This window comes from Conger conger, chromosome 14 (genome assembly GCF_963514075.1).
Source record: "Conger conger chromosome 14, fConCon1.1, whole genome shotgun sequence".
Classification (NCBI taxonomy): domain Eukaryota; kingdom Metazoa; phylum Chordata; class Actinopteri; order Anguilliformes; family Congridae; genus Conger; species Conger conger.
The window spans coordinates 28,518,148-28,540,440 of NC_083773.1; the positions used below are offsets into that span (position 1 = coordinate 28,518,148).

General features: G+C 41.3%; 1 protein-coding gene across 1 annotated transcript; it reads right to left on the reverse strand.

Moving 5' to 3' along the window:
* Positions 1 to 621: 621 nt before the first annotated feature.
* On the reverse strand, positions 622 to 9,559 carry LOC133110725 (twist-related protein 2-like). The gene is made up of 2 exons (XM_061220998.1): positions 8,074 to 9,559; positions 622 to 1,272 (listed from the first exon to the last, which is right to left on the reverse strand). Exon 1 carries the CDS (start codon positions 9,348 to 9,350, stop codon positions 8,793 to 8,795), a length of 558 nt encoding a protein of 185 aa, XP_061076982.1. The 5' UTR covers positions 9,351 to 9,559; the 3' UTR covers positions 622 to 1,272; positions 8,074 to 8,792.
* Between the last annotated feature and the right edge of the window lie 12,734 nt (positions 9,560 to 22,293).

Below are 22,293 nucleotides of genomic sequence, written 5' to 3' on the forward strand. Positions count from 1 at the left end.
GTTCTTCAAAAAAAAAAGTATTAGTGGGTTTTACCTAGCAACTAATTTTGGAACTTGAAAGGTTGTGGTTGAAGTGTGTATGGGCTTTCCACATGATTACCATTTCAGTTTCATTCCTACTGCTTGTTGGTGGAAGTTCCATTCAATGAAGACAGCACAGAATGGCTGTAAAAATGTTTGGGAACCAGGAACAAGTAATGAAATGAAGTCTTGTGATTTTAGGGGAAAGGTCAACACATATCCATAATCCAAAATGTTCACTTGTCCTAGAGATGGCTGTTAACTGGTCCTAAATTGATCCTCATTACAGTAAATTGAGCACAGTATTACGAGCACAAATGGTCTTCAAATGAGGAGAATCAGACAATGTCACTGATGCTAACAAAGGTAGAAAAACACCTTGCTAGAGAGTAGAAACAGAACATAGATGGCTAATTATTTATCCCAGTTTCAAACCTGAAAGGTCTTCGACATAGGGATGATACAGTATGTGTGATTAAATACACTGCCAGGCCTGGGAGTTTGGAGCTGAGGATAAATTCTTCTGTCTGTAGTTGGTATCATATGCTGATAAAACCTTCAAAAGCGATGATTACAAACCTTTTTATTACAGATGCTAGTTTAATATAGATGTCTTGGAAACTTCCCATTTACCTTTCATTGGATTTAAATAGAAAGCACTGTACAAAACCCACTTATTAACACATGCATTACACAAGAGCAGTCAATAGTCAGTGTTCTAGCGTTGATCTCGGGGGTTGATTTCACTCAATAGCACTGACACGCATCCCAAAATACTGCTGTAAACATTCACTAGCAAAATCAACCTCCCACAGTGAATTATATGCGCTTTAATTCATTACAATTCATTTAAAGGCTTCATGAGAGTCTGAATAAAAATGCACAGGCTGGCTGCAGTCAAACTTTCTCATGGGAGGACACATACACCAGTGTCCCCGCTCAATATTCAGTCTTTTTTACAGGTCCGTCTTGTCCAGTTTTTCAGAGGGCTGGTCCGTACCGGTGCCCCTCACACAGCTTATTAAAACTGCTAAGGCCTCCAGTCTCCTGGTTATTCTCACAAACAGGCAGTCGAAAGGCTAGTTCATCAAGAGAGCCCAGAGAATTGAGCCACCGTGATGGGTCCAGTTTCCTATCCCGGCTGGGTTCACATCCGTGAGCACTGGAGGGAGGGAGGGGAAGGGGGGGGGCACCGTTCCGCACATGGAAGGTTCCTCTTTTTTCGGACTGGAGTGGTCTCATGACACGGTGCTTCAGGGAAGATGAGAGAAGGACAGGACAATTATTAGTCACAATGCAGCTTACAGTATGTGAATTGCACAACATTACACTCAGTGTGTACATTTTCTGCACACAAGCCTAGTGAAAATAAAAGCGACAAAATAACTTAGTATTTTGCAATCACTCTTTGTGCAATACTAACTGCACATTCGTATTTCTTCTGAAGTTCGGCACCCACATGGGGCCACCATATCTCTGCCTTTTAGAGATGCAGCCTATTGGTTTATTTGCTGGGCGTGTTTTGTGCTCTGTGTGTCTTCCTCGTCCTCTGATTGGCTCACACAACATGCCCATTTCAATTCCAGTGGAAGAAAAATGGAGCTGGGTTCCATTTTCTTCTCCGCTTCTGAGCAGACAAAAGATATGAGCCATTTTTTAATGTTTCTTCATGAAACCCAGTGCTTATGGCACATACGATCCTATTGGACCATATGTAATCTGTTAGAGTTGAATTAACATTGAACATTTTACTGTGTAGACCTAACAAGAACAATGTGAATTTTAACAAGTTCTTAGCACTTAATCTCCCCACTCCTTAGATTTTTCCCTCCTTGCACTCATTAGCATTAATGAGTCAATATCCTAAAAGAAGTCCAATGAAAATTATTGTGGTTTTCTAGCATCAGGTGGGGTGGATGTAATTACATTGTAATTACCTTCTAATGGCAGTAATGGCTTGTTTTCTCTTGCTTTGAGAAGACGTAACCTGCATGAACTCACCCCACCACTCTCCACAGCACCCACCACGCACCTCTAGCCATAAGATCCTATTTCCTATTGGATGTCGAGCAGAGAGGTGACAGGCCTGTGCTAACTCCGTGAGCTGAAGTAAAAAAAAAAAAAGAACACGCCATTTTAGAAAATTGCTCTTTTTCATATGGCCTTCTGTTCCTTGCCAAACAGGCACAAGTCTGTCGGCTGTGCAGCTCGAAGACGAAGGTCAGTAATACGATGAGATGTGGCACACATGATCACATCCACTGAAACGCTGCAGCACTGACACATGCCTCAGCTTGTTTAGTGTGTCAGTCCTGCTGACTTTAAACAGATGTCATTCATCCTGCACGAGACTGTCAGTTTGGATTATGGTTAATCAGTCCTTCCAGAACAGTCTATCTCTGCCTTGCCCTGCATTCTCGAGGAACGAGTGCGCTCTGACCAAATTTTACACTCTGGTCAACCGCAGACCTCAAGCCCATGGTAGCTCTGATATTTTTTCTCTCTATTTTATTTTTTCTGAAACCGCTAACTAAAGTCAAGGCTTGGTTTCTTTGACAGGCTTCAAATTTGAATTTTAAAAAAGCTTCCTGAACAGCACAGCTGCTTCTCTCTTGACTGTGACAAGAGGGTGTAGTTATTTATTTTCATTATGACAATTTGTTTAAACCTGATTTAACATTTATTAAATAAATAAAAACTTTATTATTAACACAAGAAACCTAATGATTTTATTCTCAGGTCTTAATGTTGTATTCTCAGGTCTTTCAGCTAATTGATGCATACCACTTTGCCTGCAGTCTAGAGCAGCTCTCCTGGTTATTCATGCTATGTCAAAGTGTTTGAACACCAAAAGGGTCTGTTCTTCACTGAGTCTCTGTAATTTACACAAACTGCATTAATTCATGTGACAACAGGGAGTTTTATTTAAATTTAAATCGGCGCCATTCAATCAATGGTTTAAATCATTACAGTTTCTTTATTCTAATTACCATCATTCAGTGATTTCTGAATTCCTATGTGAACAATGCAGAATTATGAATGAATAAAATCCATTATTTTATTTCCATTTCATTTTTCCTTTTTTATGTCGGTCGTTCAGTGTCAGAATATAGGGTTGAGTAATACACGGTGGGGTAATGCACCATGGGATTTCTGCCATTTTGAGGGGGTGCTGGCTTGTTTATTGAAGCCAACGGCGTTGATTACATAAAGGTTTTTACATACAACAGAAGAGTTTCCTTCCTGCCAAGTAAGATCCAAGTCCAAGTAACTGCTTCAGATGTCAGCACAATAGTGCTCATTTTACTCATAATTATACAATTAGTCAGTAGATAACTGGATAACATCACAATACACTATTAAATGTGTGCAATAACACAGAAGAGGTTTTTTCACTCAAAAATATTGAAAACACACCACCAACCACTGTAATGTCAGAGCAAGCACAACACACAGCTCATAACTCTATGAACAGTATTATTTAAACATATTATTTTAGAATCATGAGTATGTGCATAGAAGTAATTTAAATTTGACTCAATAATACAAAATTGATGACTGGTTTTGATAACTCAAGTCACTCACAGAAATAAAGCTACATAATCAGGTGTTGAAATAACTTACATCTGACCTTGAATTCTCAATATTTAGTATATACATATAGTACTGCCCATTGCTCAAGCTAAAATAAGCTCAAGTTTGGAGGCACTTTTATGATGTATTTTGTTGACAATTATCAAGTGTTATTTTATTTCAGTACAAACAGCTTTAATTTGAAAACACAGGACAGGTCATCCAGGTCAGGCTGATGGATGATCGCTGACGTCTGTGTGGCCCAACACCACAGCAAGGCTAGCTACTGCCCTATGCTTAGCCTCTTCCCTTTCACAGATATTCCTGAGTGAGAAAATTTATATCAAATTATACTGAGTACAGAAAGACAAAAAAAGGTAATCTTGTTTCAGTGCAAACCACCATCTGCTTTGTATTTTGCACCTGAATGCAATGGAATGAAAAAAACTGCATACATTTTTAAATGCACTTCTGACAAATGTCAGAGTCAGATTTTATCATTTTTCTTGAAACATTTCTCTCTTCAGCACATTGCAGTATCAGAGTAATAGACAAGAGATGGTGTTTGATAGTGCTACAGTTCAACAGAGGAATTTAAATGGCTACAGGCATTATTTTATCAGGTAGATCTCCCATACTTCCTGGGTTTCCATTAACTAAATTCTACTCCGGTTAAATTGCATTCCAGCCAATTTCATTCACAAATCAACAGCCCGACTTTTCCCACAGAACGCAAAAGAGAAGAAATCAGAGAAAAGCAAGCAGGATTTTGTAGCAGTACAACAAATATAAATATCAACAAAAACTATATTAAAATATGCCATATCACGTATGCACACACGCACACACACATGCACACACACACGTACGCTCAATGGGCATACATATGAACACACACAAGAACTCACAGACATACACACATGCTGGCAAACACACAGTGCGTGCGCATGGAGTGTACACTTGTGCATTGCATATTTATTGGCAGTGAGCCATTGTATATCAGAATTGACTTTTCATATGTAAAATTCTCATTCAGTAATTTAAACAAATGACAAAACAGAATATTTCTTGAAGTCCTACTCGATCTTTCATGTAGAGAATGTGAACTACAATGTACTTTCCGTATTGAATAGCTTGTCACTGTACTTGACAGAGCTTGTTCTGGCACACTGCGGTACTGACATGCTCTCCAGCCTGTTCTTTCACATGTCAGACCTGCTGACTTTCTCCAGGCTTCACTGGGCATGAGTGCCATGCTGTGTACATGTCAGAGCCATGTTATTTTTCTGTGGCCCGTTGAAAGAGAGCACCTCGGAGATCACCTCAGGTCTAAAACCTGGGAACACGCAGAAGCCATCGACAGGCAGTGGGTCTGGGGGAATGCCATGACAACCAGCTTGGATGACAAACAGACCCGAGTGCTCCGTGGCTCTCCTGCCAGGCCAAACAGGCCTGCCCCAATCTCAGCAATTCCCTCCCGCTTCTCGGCACGCAAACCCTGCTGCCGGAAAAACACAGCGCAACAGGCCTCCACGCTGATTTAAACAGTGAAAGCAAACAAAGCGAGAAAATGCACATTTAGTGCTTGATTTTGAAATGGCTCATTTATCTTATCAATTAATGGCAAAGAAACTGGAAAAACCTGAATTGAACTGAAATAAACCTCTTGCGTTTTGCCCCTCTTAAACAAAGAAAAAAATAATGGTCTCCTGTACATGTCTGTTGGGATTGGTCAGCCAGTGCATAGCAGCTGGTTTTAGTATTGTTTCTCCTTAAAGCAGGTGAGCTAATAACTAATAATCAACATATCTTTCTCACTCAAAAGAAGAGTGAAAATACAATGTTTAAAGAACTTTCTGACTGAATATCCCACCTTCACTGAGAGACAGAGAGATAGATAAAAGAGACAGATTCTTGCTGCACCTATGTTGAGTAAGGAAATGACCCTGTGTGCAGTCCTCCTGACTCCCCCATCCTGCGCTGCTCATTCTTCAGTAGTTTGATTTAATTAGTGAGTGACTGCAGGTTTAAAAGTGAACTTTCACCATCAGCCTTCTGTCTGTATTATGAACCTGACTGACAGCCTGTTTGAACCTAGTCCTGTCACTGCTCATAACCACATCCCAAATACACGCACACACACATACACGCACGCACACACACACATACACACGCACACGCACACACACACAGACGCACACATACACACACACACGCACGCACACACACACACAAACTCGGTCACACACACACACACACACACACAAACTCGGTCACACGCACACACACACACAAACTCGGTCACATACATACTCACACACAAACTCGTACACATGCACTTATATATACGCACACAGGCAGACACACACATGAATACACACACACACACACACTCAGGGGGCTGAGTGTGCTCTCTACACACATACATTCCTAATGCCTCACAACTGTTTCCAATCTAAAGGTTCCTGAATGTCTGGGCCCTGTAGACCCTGACTGCACGACACTGGACACCAGATCCTGCACAGAGGGCAGGCTTTTTGGGTTTTTTTTTTGGGAGGGGGGCTTTTATCTTAAATACCTCACCTAGCCCATGTTGCCTTACCCCTCAGATTATTCTCTTGGTGTGAGTAAGAGTCACTGAAAATACTAAAATACTGCCAAGCAGGAAAACGTCCACTCTGGAGAAGCAACACATATACTTTAATTGCTCTGCTTTCGCAGAGAGATTACAGCAGTTAACAGCAACACGCTGCACTGAGTGTGTGTGTTACATATCTGTGATATCTGTGTGTTGTGTCTTATGACCGAACTGCTCCTCTGGCCACCGGAACTTAAAAACCACAAACCCGAGTGACAACGAGGAACAACTGCGCCACTCCTCTAGAGGAGGAATAAATGAACAGTACTTTTTTCCTTTATCCAAAGCTTTCTCTTTTCCTTTTCATCTGTTCCTGACACAAAAGTCGTCTGCAACTTTTGACCAACTTATAAACATCCTAGTTTTCCTATTTGTCCATCTCACATTACACTGTTCAGGCAAAGCAGAAATACTTACTTTCAAGCATTCAATGATTTGAACCTTTCATTTTCCAGATTAAAGAGATATGTTCAATTAAAGAGCAATAAATATTTATTACCGGGACGATAATATGATGAATGTTTAAGACTTAGAATTGGGCTTGGATTTAATTAAATGTGTGGTTAGCATAATTCTTTCAGCAAACACCAAAAATGAACCCATGTAACTCTCAGACTTTGTTTTTTAAGAAAACAGCTTTCATTTATTTTTTTATCAAAAGTAAGAATTCATGATGATTGAATCCAGCCCAGTGATGATGAAATATATAATCATAAAATAAATACATTGAACATAAATGGTAATGGATTACCACATCATATTTGAAAAATAATTATTCGCATTAAACATTATTCCTTGTCAAACTATCTCAGATTAATTAAACAATATGGAAAAATAAATATGGAAAAAGCAGTGAACTTGATTTAAATTTGTGATTTTCCAAAGAGAAATTGTTTCATATGTTCTTAATTTATTTATTTTATTCAGAGGTAGACACGTATTTGCTCTTTAACAATGTGGTCAATGGACATAAATTTTAAAGGTGTACATTTATAATGAAATATTTTCAACTCAATTTTGGTGTTTTTTTTTTATATATAGTAGCTCAATAAAGTAAACAAATGGTTGTAAATCTTTAATTCATCACAAAGATAATACCTGTCTAGAGTTGTATTATTGTTGAGACTACTCTGCATTATTATGTTTTTCTAGCCCTGCACATTCAGGTAAATCTATATTCATATTTACAGGTATATTTATATTTGTTTGCGGCTCATTTCTCTTTATAAATCAATGTTTTATGTATGTATGTACGTATGTCCAAATGTACATATGTTATATCGCTCTGCAGTAATAATAGAGTTCTCCTTGACATTAGGGCAGAGAACCTAAAGCACCTTAAATCGCCAACACTCCCGACATAAGTAAACGTTATATATAGCATATCTTCAGAGGATTAGAAGGAGCTTGACGCACCATCTTTTTTGACAGCAACCATCGTGCTCATCCCAGACTAGTGTCTTGAGCACTTCTTCAGATGTATGATTTATTCTGCACACATGCAGCACACATTGAGCTCTGTCTGTTAGCAACACCTCTGGTTCAGAACAAGCTTCTAAAATCCCATTGTATTTGATTAAATCTTGGTTAAAATTATATATTGACACTTGAAAACATTCTCTGATAATCCCTGATAATCCCAGCAGACCACATTATAATCAATAATTCAATTACCTTGCCATACAATTATGATGTGCATCCAAAACAATGATTTACTGAAACAGAATGAATATTAAATGATGATGGCGCTATGAAAGCAGTGACGGTTTTGGAAAAGAGGAATTATGGAGGAGAAATTGACAGTATTATGTGTGCGTATCAGACATATCAAAGATAAATACCTGTTGCTGGGCCACTCAGCTTCTGAGGCAGAGTGGAGCTGAGGCTGGAGATTAGGATGGGGCTGAGAGTTGGAGGGTGTAGAGGCAGGGGTGGAGGTAAAGGTAAGGAAGAGGCGCAGGAAAGTGTTGGGTTTAGGGTGGAGGTGAGGGAGGGTATAGAGGCAGGGGTAGAGGTAAAGGTAAGTGAGAGGTGCAGGTAAGTGTTGGGTTTAGGGTGGAGGTTAGAGTCGGAGGGCGTAGAGGCATGGGTGGAGGTAAAGGTAAGGAAGAGGCGCAGGTGAGTGTTGGGTTTAGGGTGGAGGTGAAAGAGGGGGTGTAGAGGTGGGGGTGGGGGTAAAGGTAAGGGAGAGCTGCAGGTAAGTATTGGGATGAAAAGGTAAAAGAGGGGGTATAGAGGTAGGAGTGGAGGTAAAGGTAAGAGAGAGGAATGGGTAACTGTTAGGCTTAGGGTGGAGTGCGGATGGAGTAAATGTAGCGGGTGGGCGTGAGAGTGTGGGCTGAATGAGGGTAAGGGTGGAGTAAGAGTCCAGGAGAAGGTGGAAGGATGATAGCATAAGGATGGGGTCAGGGGGAAGGTAGGAGAGAGGACGTTGTTGGGGTTTTTGGGTTGAGCTGAGGGTGGGGTGTAAAGCAGACAGGCGGAGGTGAGTTGGGGATGGAGCAAAGGTGGAGTCAGGGTGGAGGAATGGGGTGGAGGGTGAGGTTTAAAGGGGTGAGGGCTAGTGGGAGGCGGACATTGCCCAGGCCCCCTCCATCCTCCAGACCGAGAAGGCGTAGCTGAGTCTCTCGTGCGCCAGGTAGTTGCAGCTGGCCAGCTTGCTGTCCATCTGGTCGCTCTGCAGCACCTGGTACAGGAAGTCGATGTAGCGCGAGGCCAGCTTGAGGATCTGGATCTTGCTGAGCTTGTCTGAGGGCAGCGTGGGGATGATCTTGCGCAGCGAGGAGAAGGCGTCGTTCAGGGACTGCGTGCGCTGCCGCTCCCGCACGTTGGCGATGACGCGCTGGCTGTGCAGGTCCTCAAAGGGCAGCTCGGGCCCTGGCACGACCTCCATCCCCGCCGCGGGGGGGCTCCTCTTGGGCCGTTTGGGCCCCGACGCCGCCAGGCCGCCGGGGCTCCCCGGCCGTCCCTCCACGGCCCGGACGCTGCTGTCCTTTTTGGGGCAGGGCACCCGCTTGCGCCCGTTGACCCCGGGCCTCTTGGGGCCGAGCTCCAGGTCCTCCTCGCTGGCAGCCAGCCCCCCCTCGGGCGACTCGGCCTGGGAGAGCTCCTCTCTCATGTCTCGTCCGGGCTCACCCGTCCCTCTAACTGGCTCTGGCTCGCACGCTGACGCAGAGACACGCCCTCATAAGTTCAGTTCGTAGGAAGTTTGGGGATACTCCTGTAGGCAGCGCGATGGGACAGGTATGAAAGCGTCCAGGGGAGCTGTAAGGCAGGAGATCCAGGCATGGGCTTGAGCGCAGTGAGAGCGCAGTCCCTCTCTCAGCTGGAGACCGCGGCCGCAGGCGTCTGTTCCCTCCGTGTCCACGTCGGCTGCTCTTATAACCACACCGCCGCGGCCGTCACCGGCCGGGCTCGGCCATTGGCTGCGCTGGGCTCCGGGGCTGCGCGAACCGCATGGGGTTGGACGACGGCGGGAAGGGGGCGGGCCTCCGGGACGACCAATCGGCGGAGGCCCGGCAAAAGCTTTTACAGAAGTTGTCTGAAGTTTATAGGTTCCAGATTTCTCCCCGAAGCAGTCCAACATCCATCCCCCGCCCTAGCCGTTGCACCTTCCCCTGGTATTTTACACTTAAATAAATGAATCGGTACAGAAAAAGTGATATGGCCACTCTCTTTCTCTCTCTGGTTTTGTTCTATTTCTTCCATTTTAAATGTTCTATTGCTATTACATTGTAAGTTCACACTGTCAAAGCACTGAAAATAATGAATGTAGCAACAACAAAAAATTTAAAAAGAAAAAACAAGGAACAAATTAAGTTGAATAATAAACACTGTTAATTCTGACATTGTTAAGTAATAAACTGCCAGCATTCAAATTGCATACAATGGCATACAATTGCATCTGCTTAATGCTGGAAGTATGAATGGGGTCAACATGTATAGAAACATTCCAGGTAATATGCACTAGACATATTAATTATTTTATTATTTTAAATATATTATTCAAAATGTTCATTAGGTCCCTTACATGTAAATACAAAATTCCCTATTGCGTTTTTACATTTCTCACTGTAAACATTTAGTCGTCAGCTAATCGGCAGAATGCCCTAGTTTTCGGGTCACACCGCCTGCCTTGCGAGAGCTGGCTCTGTGGGAAGAAGGTCAGTGTGGCGACCCTGAACCCCTGCTGACCCAGTGACCCACGCATTGGGAGGTGAGAGGACCGCTAATTATGGTGGCCATGCCCTACGGTGTCCTGGCACATGTTCTTCCTAACGCGGACGTGCGCCTTTCTACCAAAGCTACAACCTGGAGAATTGGCTTAAAGGGTGAAATGCAATCCAAAGATTTAAGGTTTCAATTCACGGTCCCTCACTACGATAAATAACATCCATAATGGCTTCAGTTCAGAGGAGAGCTTTGAATGTAATCGCACGTAAGTTGCATGAACGGTAGAACGAGACGGTATCCTTTTCCATTTCTGAGCTTAATATTTTACGGTATGAAATAATAATTCAGATGTGTTTATATTATTAGAGAAAGAGAAAGGCAGAAAGAAGGCCGAGAGGAGAGCGATTTGTACATTTGCTATTTGTGCACTGTAGTTATCAATATTGTCACTATTTTATGGGATTTTATGTGGTGTTTTGGACAGTAGGATTGTTCTTTGCTAAATACATAAACATAAACATTAAAATAAAAAAAATGTGTAACTGACGCAAATAAAGTTTGTTAGTTATCTGATGTCTACAAAAAAAAGTACATGTCTGTCTCAACATATCAATATTAAAAAATGTCAAGAATTATTCATTTTCCAACAAGAGCAATATGTAAAACAGTCTACGTTAATTGCAATGTGACCTATGGTATGATGTCATGTGACCTTCTTAATCATGTGTATACTGAAATGTGCAAGTTTTTTGATCAGGAAAATACATCTTTTCCAAATAAAAAGTATTTCACCATACAACATAGAAAAGCAAAAAATGTGACAGTCCCTACCAACAGCTTTTCTGAATATAGTACAGTAAGCAAGTCCAGATGGGAATGCACACACATTTAGTGCATGAATGTTGTATATGGTACAGAGATACAAATATAAATATAGTAGCAGTAGTAATACATCAGGCAGTATATCGTTCAGCGTTATAAAATATCAACTTTGTTCTATGAGTGCCTTAATATGACAGTACACAGTTAACACACAAAATACATGTTCAAAGACATGGAATTAAATGTAGAAAGATTTTTAGATTCAACAATTCTAGATTATTTATATTTTCAGAGCGAGAAGATTTCAAAGAAAGGGGTGCCATTTTGAAAGATTTTCTGGAATATTCTAGAATCATACACTTCCTGGAGAGGATTTATGTATGTAAAGCTGGTCTCTATTTTAAGCCTCAACACACATGTGCTGGGTACACTTATAAAATCATTTTCAGATTTGAAATGTTTCCTGTTTTTCTTGTTTCTGTGTTGCTCATATCTTGAAAAGGGAACAGTTAAGCATTACAAATATTTATGTTGACACATGGCGCTCTAAAATGGAGGAAATAACAGCAAAAGTGCTGCGGGTTCAGCTATGTTTATCAGATAATCAGCATGTGTTGCTCAAATTTGTTTTTGTCCCTGAATTTAACTCTGGAAACGTGGAGCAGAAAGATGTGTGAACTTAAGCAGTAAAACCGAATGTAAACACACAGCAGTCACCATTGAGAACAAGGCTAGTTTAATCCAATACAAAATATTTTCTCCATAAAACATATCCTAAAATAAATTACCTTGAGCAGTGTAACATTTTCATTACATCAGATGAAGAAAGACATGAAATTATTTTTCAGCAATTATATTTGTACCCTATTTCCATTTGAAAGAAAAATGGAAATAGGGGCTATTTAAAATTACTTATTTTTTTCATAGTAATCCCAAAATTGTATAACTAATAATACTGTACACCTCTAACAATACTGTTAATTATGTACAAAGAGCCCTCACATCCATATCTTTAAAAACCTTGGTAATAAAAACATTGTGAAAAAGTGAAGCAGCTTTTGATTGACCTTGAAATACCTTCATAAGGGATTGGGCAATTTAAGCGATCAACCTGAGTTATAAACACACAGAAATAGCACAAAAATAAGAAGAATAAACATCCAGAAGGTTTTTAGCTGCTTGTGTGTGCCAGGCTGCAGTGGAGAACCTTTACTTTGATCACAGTGTGTGGAGCAGAGGACAACGCACAGTAAGAAGCCAGTGAATCAAACAGAAAGAGAGGTGGAACCTTCCAGTAGCTTCTGCCATTTCACAGCAGTCAAACTTTAGTGTAGTTTTATTTCCTGTATATCCACAAGCATTGATGACGTATTCTCACTTCTTCATGAACTGAATGTGTTTCGACAGTCTCATTTGAACATAAGCTGATCAATGAACAGTAAAAATGCTCACATCAAATTTACAAATTGACAGCCACATACTGATCACCACCGCTCAAAAAAAACTTTTTTATTTATAATGTTGCAGTTCAATTATACATAGTTATTTAAATTAATAATAATTCAATTTGGGTATATGAGACAGTGCATGTTTGCATTTCAATGGGAGCACATGAACATTTATATGTGGGAGTTTGTGTGTGTGTGTGAGTGTGTTTGTCTGTGTGAGCTGTTGTTGTTGTAGTTACTGTTGTTGTTGAAATAAATCCTAAACACACAGCTGTAATATCTGACCAGTTCTGGTCGCACAGCTCCTGGCCTGGTCCTGAGATAGGACAGGGGACAGAGGCTCCTGATGGCTCAGGATTGGGAGATACTTAGAGCAGAGCAGGTATCTTGCCTCATGAGCAATCACCATTTACACTTGAATTGTGTCTAAGGTACTTATCCAGGCAACAACTACAGTACACTGACTCTATACAGCTGGGTCCTCCGACCTGCATGTTATCAACCAGTTATCATTTGACTTCCCATACTGCATTCGATCCATGGCCGCTCCTCATTTAATCTGCAATAAAATGTCATAAGCCATGCATTTGAATTTTCTCATTTAAATGGCATTCAAACTGCGGTGATCAAATAACACATTGTCGTAGTCCTAAAGCGTAGATGGTTAAATCAGCAAATGAAGGATGAGGGCAAAGTCCTATGGTTGCAGTCTGGTAAAAAAGCCCATTGTTGGTTGTGTAACACATCTCGGTTTTAAATAGCAGAGTCCACACATTCTTCCTGATGCCACAGCAGCATCTGTAGCTTATCTGACTATTTATATGTGACAATCATGGCAAAATGCCTTGTGACGACATGGCTCAAGCAAATAAACAACAGCAACATTATAATAACATTAATTTAATCAATCATGGACCCACAGGCCAATTCAAATGGCCACACTTCATTCACAATGTCTTGTGTCATATTAAAATACCCTGGAGATATTGTTATTGCCTAAGTTACAGTAATGGATAGGTGTCTTCTTATCTGAATACCTGGCATGCTTGAGAGGATATATTCTGACATAACAACCCTGAGAAATACTGGAATAACATGCAGACGGACATACACGCTCACACACACTGACACACACACACACACACACACACATTCACATGCACCAGCACACACACAATCACACACATGCTCATGCACACTCACACAGACATGCATGCACACAACACATACATACTCACACACAAACAAACTTATACGCATTCATAAACACTCAGACACACACATGTGCACAACAAATGAATTCTCCCTCTCGCTCTGTGTCTCTCTCTAAAAAACACTCACACACACTCAGACATGCATGTCCACGCACAACCAGAAAAAGTGCACATGATACAGTAGATGCATTTTAAAGTCAGGGGCTGAGACATTGTGGTGAGTTCAGTGCAGTGTGGGTGATAATACTGTAGGATGCAGAAGGCAGAAGTGGTCAGGGCTCTTGAGTGTCTGTTGTGATGTCTCACTGAGTGGGATCCCGGGCCGGGTGTGGTGACACAGAAAGGGGAACATTCCGGAGTGGCGGCCATCTTGCTTGCTGCACGTTTGCGTGCAACAGGGCCACTATCGCGGAAAACATGGAAGACTATCTAAGGGAAAAAATATGAAGGGCCGTCCCTCATACCAGAGGGGAGAGAGGACCGAAAAAGAGTGATGCAGAAAAGAGAGGAAGAAAAAAAAGAGAAAAAAGGTCATCCAAGCAGAACCAGATGCAGGACGCAGAGGCCGTTTGATCTCCTCGGGCGGACTCTCATTGATGTTGTTCATTTCATTTCTCTGTCAAAGGCGTGACATAATGCTTCACTAACACTCACGCTCACTCTTATACATTCTTCCTATTTTTTAAATTAAGGCAAACTCCTTTCTGCAGAAAAGGAGGCATGAAAGTGCAGACCTACATCTTGCCTTAAATGAAATGAGAAAAAGACACAACTGATGGCGCATAATGAATATGGAATATGAATATGGTTTTGATCGAATGGTGCAATGAGACACAACTGGAAGGGGAGCGCACTACTGTGTTGTGCTTCCCTGGTTTGTGTTTATGTACCTGAGTGTATCTGCTTTCTTTTTATTCCATAGAACTCTAATGCGGATAAAAACTAATGCTTGACTGGAAGCCAGAAATAGAGAAGTGAATGTATTTATTTTTTGCAACTACTAAAAACAAACGCATTGCGCTATTTCAGAAATAGGAAATGAGGCTGGACCTCAAGGAGAAACGAAATTCTTGAAAACAGAAAAATAATTTATATTGAGCCTGGGACTTTCATTAGGTGAGCACACATTCCAAAACATTTCAGCAGTTAACGGGTCGTAGGTCCTGAAGGCAGGCCACAGAATTTCAAACACAACACTGGGCTCAATAGACCTAGCCAATAAAGACCAAAGCAAGAAGAAGAAAAGGAGAATTAAAAGTTTATCGAAAACAATGCCCAAAAAACAGATCAACTGCTGAAATGATTAGACAAACTCAGGGCACGTAGCCAATGCGACTGCGTGTCACAAAACAAGCATACTGTATTCTGTTAATGAAAGCATCACAGGCCAGAATAATGTAGTTAGGAATTGTGTCACTCAACCAACAAAAGGGCTGTTAATGGTGTGATCCTATCAGACCCTGAAACGAACACCAAAGGAGAACACGAGAGTAGAAATAAAATGATTTACTGTATGATTTCTACAGTATGACAAGTATTTGCGGTGCGATTTCTGCTGGATGACAAATTCTCTCTGTGAATCCTACTGTACGACAAATTTCCTGTGTGATTTGTACTGTATGACACACTTGCTGCATGATTTCATCTGCGTGACACACTTGCTGCATGATTCCAGCTGTGTGACACACTATCTGTGTGATTTCAGCTGTGCGATACACTTGCTATGTGATTTCAGCTGTGTGACAAATTTGCTGTGTTACTCCTGTAGGGAGTAATGTTCTGTTCTGTTCTGCATGTTCTTTTATAAAATTGTTTGAGAAATGTAGTTTTTTTATTTCTATATTAAAATGTATTCAGGACATGCTTTAATGCGTGTCTTATTTCATTTGACTATCATTATTATTATTACGATGATGATGATGATTATTATTATTTTATTCTAATTTTTAATTTTTAAAAGATTTTTATTTATGCAATCCTACAATCAACCTGAAAGTGGTATATATACGGTCTGCAGAAAAACAAACACGTCAATAATAGAAGGTCCTCGGCCAGCTTTAGGTTTATGCCCCCTTCCTTCACCCACACTCGTCCTCCTCCTCCTCCTCCCAGAGTGGCTAGACGCGCGCACACATCTGGCAGTGATTTCCCTGCGTGGAAAAGCACTTCCTGTGGGATATTCTGCCAGGAGGGGGAATGCAATCAAAGAGGCTGGTGGTGATGATGGCTGGGGTTAGTACACAGTGACAGCCACGATAACCCAGAGTGATCGATAAGAGCAGAACAGGGTTCTTTTTATTCCTGGGAACAAGTGTCACAGCTGTTACTTTTACATGTGAAAGTATAGTATACATATATTACATGTGATAGTATAGTAGGTCTCCTAACACACCACAGTGCTCTGTTGCAGGGGTTATGTGTTGCCTTGGATATTGGCCCCCGGTGGTGGAATGACCTTCCCCACCCGGACAGAAAGGCAGAATTTCTGGCTGGTTTCCTCCAGAGACTGAAAACCCACCTTTTCAGACTAAACCTCAGTTAATGGTTAATTTAATAATGCCCCTAACCCCGCTCTCCCTTTGCTTTGAAGGTTTTGTGGAAACAATCTCTATGACAACACTGATTTTGTTTATAGCTTTACTTATCTCTACATCTAGTGGTGATGTTCTAACCATGTTAAATGCACCTTTGGCTAAAAGTATCTCTAAGTGACTTAATTGTGAATTGCAATTGTACTGAGTCAATGCCTACAACAGAAGCCTTACTTATATGAGGTCATGATTGGTTAGAAGTAGGAACAGACCATTGGTTTATTAGCAGACTTCATAAGCCTGATAAGAAATCTGTTTAAACATCTAATTTATGTAGTAATTGTGGAGTATTAATGCTGACAGAACATCATATACTATGTTTTAAAATCTATTAACCACCTACATTAAGTTCTTTTTTTGCATGGAACTCACTACCTCCAGAAAATGGCACCAGTGTATTTACACACATATGCGCAGGCACACATACACACACATACAAAACACACATGTGCAGGCACACAACACACACACACACACACACATACATACACATGTGCAGGCACACACACACAAACACACATGCACAGGCACAAACACACACTCACACACATTTGGTACAGTCTGGTATGGACGTGGCATGAGGGTATATAAAAGGTCTGGCTGTTGAACTGATAAGATACACATTGCCACATTATGAGTTTCACATTAACAGTGCTTCTGGTGTGATGAACTAAGCAGGAAGCAAAACACACGGCTGAGGCTCAGTGATACGGGCCTTGTGTGTCTCCACAAATGCCTGCTTATGACAGATAGCAGCAAAGTGTGCTGTGCTTTAATGCAATGTCACAACAGAGAAAGAAAAAAAGGGTGGGGGCATCTTCAGGATTGAAAAAAAAAAGCCTTAAGATATTTTGGCCAAGACAAAAAAGTCCAACTTTTAAATTTCCTTTTATGATGCGTGCTAACCTGTGTTATTTCAGTTTGCTCCAGGCTTATCTCCTTATATTAGGCCATAATTTATCATAATATTTGGTGCGCAAGCTTCCCTAAAATGTCCCTGCTTTCATGTGTAATTTAGCCCATATCCTGCGATGGCTCCAGTTACGGATTTTAAGCTTGGGGCCTGGGGATCTGTCCCAGCCCGCGGTCTCACACCACGGTCACCCCCTGTGTCCCCCTTCTGAGGGACATCCAGGTTGGGCTCTGGAGGTGCAAAGTGCCCTTCTGATAGGAACAAAAACACTGCAATGGCTTTTGCACTGCCCTGAAAAGCAATAGCCGTGAAACAGAGGGAGCAGAATCTAACCCATGTAACTGGCCCATTACTTTTCCAACAAGATCACCCTCAACTGAAATGAGGTATGCCACTCAGCTGAGCAAACAATTAAGTGGTTTAACCTCTTCTAATTTGTTTTGCATGATTAACAATCAGAACACATTCCACATTGGCCAGTAAACCCTCTTAAGTTTTGAAATCAGCAAAACTTGGTTGTGCAATGTCATGTCAATAAATATAGTTGGAATGAGAAAAGAAAAATACACATCATTAAGGACATACTGTGTATAGGCCTGAGGGACGTGCTTTGCTTTCTCAGTGGGGAAACTGCCACAGAAACCATCATCACGTCGCTGATGAGTACATTGTGTGAAATATAGGGCCGGCAGTTTCACTGAAGACAAGCACTCGCGCTTGATAAATAAGGGTCTTTCTGAGCAGTGTTGGCAGGAGGGCAGAGTCTACATTTTCACACAGTGAGCTTTCAGTGCTGTGTATGACAGTCTTCAGAATTGCCACATTTATTCAAAAGTATGTTGTCTAATTAAGCAAAAACTTAAACTATGCTTTATTCTTCTAAAAATGAATTTATAGAATTAATAGATTCCAAAGCTTACAAATATAAAGCAATGTATTTCGATATCTCAGGATTTTGGAACTTTGCATTCCAGTGTAATTTGTTCCTGCCTATTGAGTTCAACTGTATTTTTTGTTTTTATTCATTTAACCTTCATTTAACCAGGTAAAAGTGATTCTGATTTACAACACAGACCTGGCCAAGAAGGCATGTGTCAATGAAAACACTGCTTCAAAATCTAAGTGCATAACAATAATACATTTATCATCACGCTGGTTTAGATCTGGAGTTGAAAATGAAAAGGGCTTATGATATCTCCTGTGGAACACCAACCTTGCATTTCTGATGGCCCAACTGAAAAGAGCAACAAAAAAATCCAATAATACAATACAGAGTACAAGATAAATAAAAAAAAAACCTACAGTCACTGGCAGTTGGGCCACTGAAAGGGTTAAAAATTATCCCGCCTGATGTATCAAAGGGAGAGAAAAAAATGTGGAGAAAAGACAGGGGGAAAGAGGAACAAAAAGAAGAAAGAAAATGTCCAGAGACATGTGTTTCAGTTTGTAAATAAAACAGTAAATTGCAATGGATATTGCTTAAATATCTGTGGCCTTTGTTCTGCTTTTGCGGAAGTTGCTGGGAAATCATTTTGAAGCAGCCTTTTTCAAAAGGATTTTTAAAGTCAGAGCATCCATCTGTTCCTCTACTGATTCAAGATGTGTGCGCCTTTATTCCTCCACTTTCCTCTCAGGCAAATTCTGAGGAAGCAGAATATCTGCAAGGCACTACGACACGGCCTCCTGGACCGCTGTTAGCCCACAAACCCTGTCCCCTGCACACGTCACCTCCACTGAGCGCAGGCGCGCACACACACACACACACACACACACACAAACATACACATACACACACATGTACACAAACACACACACACATACACACACATGTACACACACACATACACACACATGTACACATACACACACATACGCACACACAAACATACACACATGTACACAAACACACACACACATACACACTCATGTACACACACACACACACACACAAACATACACACACACACACACACACACACAAACATACACACACATGTACACACACACACATACACACACACACACACACAAAGAAACATACACACAAACATACACACGTGTACACACACAAACACACACACACAAACATACACATACATGTACACACACACACACACACAAACATACACACACATATACACACACATACAAACATACACACATGTACACACACACAAACACACACACACACAAACATACACATACATGTACACACACACACACAAACATACACACAAATGTACACACACATACACACACACATACAAATATACACACATGTAGACACACACACACACACAAACATACACACACATGTACACACACACACAAACATACACACACATGTACACACACACACACACAAACAAACAAACAAACACACAAACATACACACACACAAACACACACACAAACATACACATACATGTACACACACACACATGTACACACACATACACACATATACAAACATACACACATGTAGACACACACACACACATAAACATACACACACATGTACACACACGTACACGAACATGTACACACATACACAGCCATGCGCATGTACACACAAACACACACACAAATGCACACGTACATGCACATGTACACACATACACAGCCATGCGCATGTACACACACATGCACATGCACACACGCATGCACACACTTACACATGGACATGTACACACACACACACACAAATACACGCACACACGCGTGCATGTACACACACACCCGCACACACACACGTACACGTGTCACAATACAATACTCTAATAGTTATCTCTGGCGTTTCCCCAGTCAAACTAAGGGTGTTGGGTGGGTTGCAGTCTTAACTGGATTTGTTTAACCTTGAAACCCATGACAAGTTGGTCTCGTAAACGTTCTAAAGCAGGATGTGATATTAAGAAATGGGATAATAGCCAGGATCATCTGTATTGCATATAATATGGACTATAAATTCCTGAAACCCGGGCCAGATGCGACCAACATCAATAACTCACCATGATTCAGAAAGGACAAAGCCTTGGAGTGGGTTCACTGATAAGAGCAGCTCGATCAGCGGCTCGGGGAGGAAGAGGAGCATAACAGCGGTTTCAGATGTGATCTGACACCGAGGACACATCAGTGCAGCGGGTTACGGCCAGATGAAAAGGCAGCTCCAGCCCGCTCGCCTGGGCCGAGCCCTCTGATTGATTTCGGCTGTCCGCGAGTCCTCCTTGGATTCCACTGTCACACTCTCCTGGTACTGTATGGATGTAGCCAACAACTGAGGCTTTTCTTACATTTGACTTATTTTACCCGTAGTTACCCAGATTGGACTGCTGAGAACTTGCGTGCAGTGCCTAGAAGGGAAGCCAGAGAGGATAAGGAATGCATGTAATATCGTGGTGGATTTTTAATTAAGCATGTACATATGTACCAGGTGACAGGACAGTGCAGGACAATTTTAAATATAAGAATGTGAGGTTCAACAATGAGAATGGGCCATTCAGCTTATCTCGACCTATTTTCTTCAGGTATAGTTTCCAGAACTGTGATGAGTCTGAACGTGTACTCATTGTAACTCATCTGTAACTAGTGTCCCCTTGTAGGGTGTAACACAAAATTCTGGGCCCTGTGCAAATGCAGTCACTGTGGCTCCTGGCTGCCCTTAAAACTGTAGACCAAAGCACACTTTTGAAGCCTTTGCAAACAGCTGTAGTTTAGCATTCAGCATTCTTGGGCAAACACTTCAATCCTATCAGTTGCCCACAAACTGGGCAACCTATTTGGCTTGAACTTTGGTATGTGTGCTCTCTGTATCCACTGCATCTAAGACACATTCTTCCTTAGTCATTGGAATTGTCCACCTACAGTAGATTGAAATAACTGGATAATTTTTATGATCTGGCCATACCTGGTCCTCTCCCCAGATATGAATGGACAAATGATTTTCCCTCTATTTATTTTGGTGAGGTCATTATAACAATTTAAATTAATTAATTACATTTACAGTGCACCCATTACATCCACAAGTTTCCCATAGCACAGCCAGTAGAAAATGATCTCTCTCGTATCATGTTCTACTCAAGGTGCCTTCCTCTTAAGAGCCAGGGAGTTCTTCCTTGCCACCGTCACCCAAAGCTTCGCCTGGCTCTCTGTGAAGCTGTGTTATGAAAACACCGTTTTGAAAGAGTGTTGTGTAAATGAAATGGAATTGAACTGAAGTCCTGGGTCCTCTATGTCACAGCCATGAGGTGCCATGTTTCTCTCCATCACAGACAGCAGCTCTCAGGGAAGGTCTGACCTTTGGTGCTTGGACCTCTAATAATCCCAGCAAAAACATTATGGTTATTTTTTATGTTCAGTACTTGGACCCCAAATAATAAATATAATCTCACCCAATCCAACACAATTACAATAAGGTTTCAGAACTGTGTACTTTAACCTCTAATAATAACAGAAATACTTTTTTTTTTTTTTTAAGATATTTTTTAGGCCTTTTTCAGCTTTATTGGACAGTATATAGTATAGAGAGACAGGAAGAACGGGCGCGAGAGAGAGGGGAAGACATGCGACAAATGTCGGACAGTCAGATTCGAACCGCCGACGTCGCGGCTCGCAATGAGCATGCAGTCAGTGCTCTACAGGCTGCGCCACCGAGACACCTATAACAGAAATACGTTTAAAAAAAACATTTGATATATGCATTTATATATCAGTCACTATTGAAAATTACATTTGAAGTTACTTCAGGTTGAGAGCAAAAATGTTGGATGTGCAAATGGTAACTCACCATGGACATCACACAAACCATGGTGGAAGTGCTTTACTGTTTACTGTGTAATTGAATTTCCCTCTTCCCAATCTCCAGTTCAACCAAGTACATATGTACCTTTTCCCTCTTTATATT

What these genes read in the sequence shown, in the direction of transcription:
- LOC133110725 (XM_061220998.1), bottom strand. Translation starts at nt 9,350, where the DNA reads ATGAGAGAGGAGCTCTCCCAGGCCGAGTCGCCCGAGGGGGGGCTGGCT.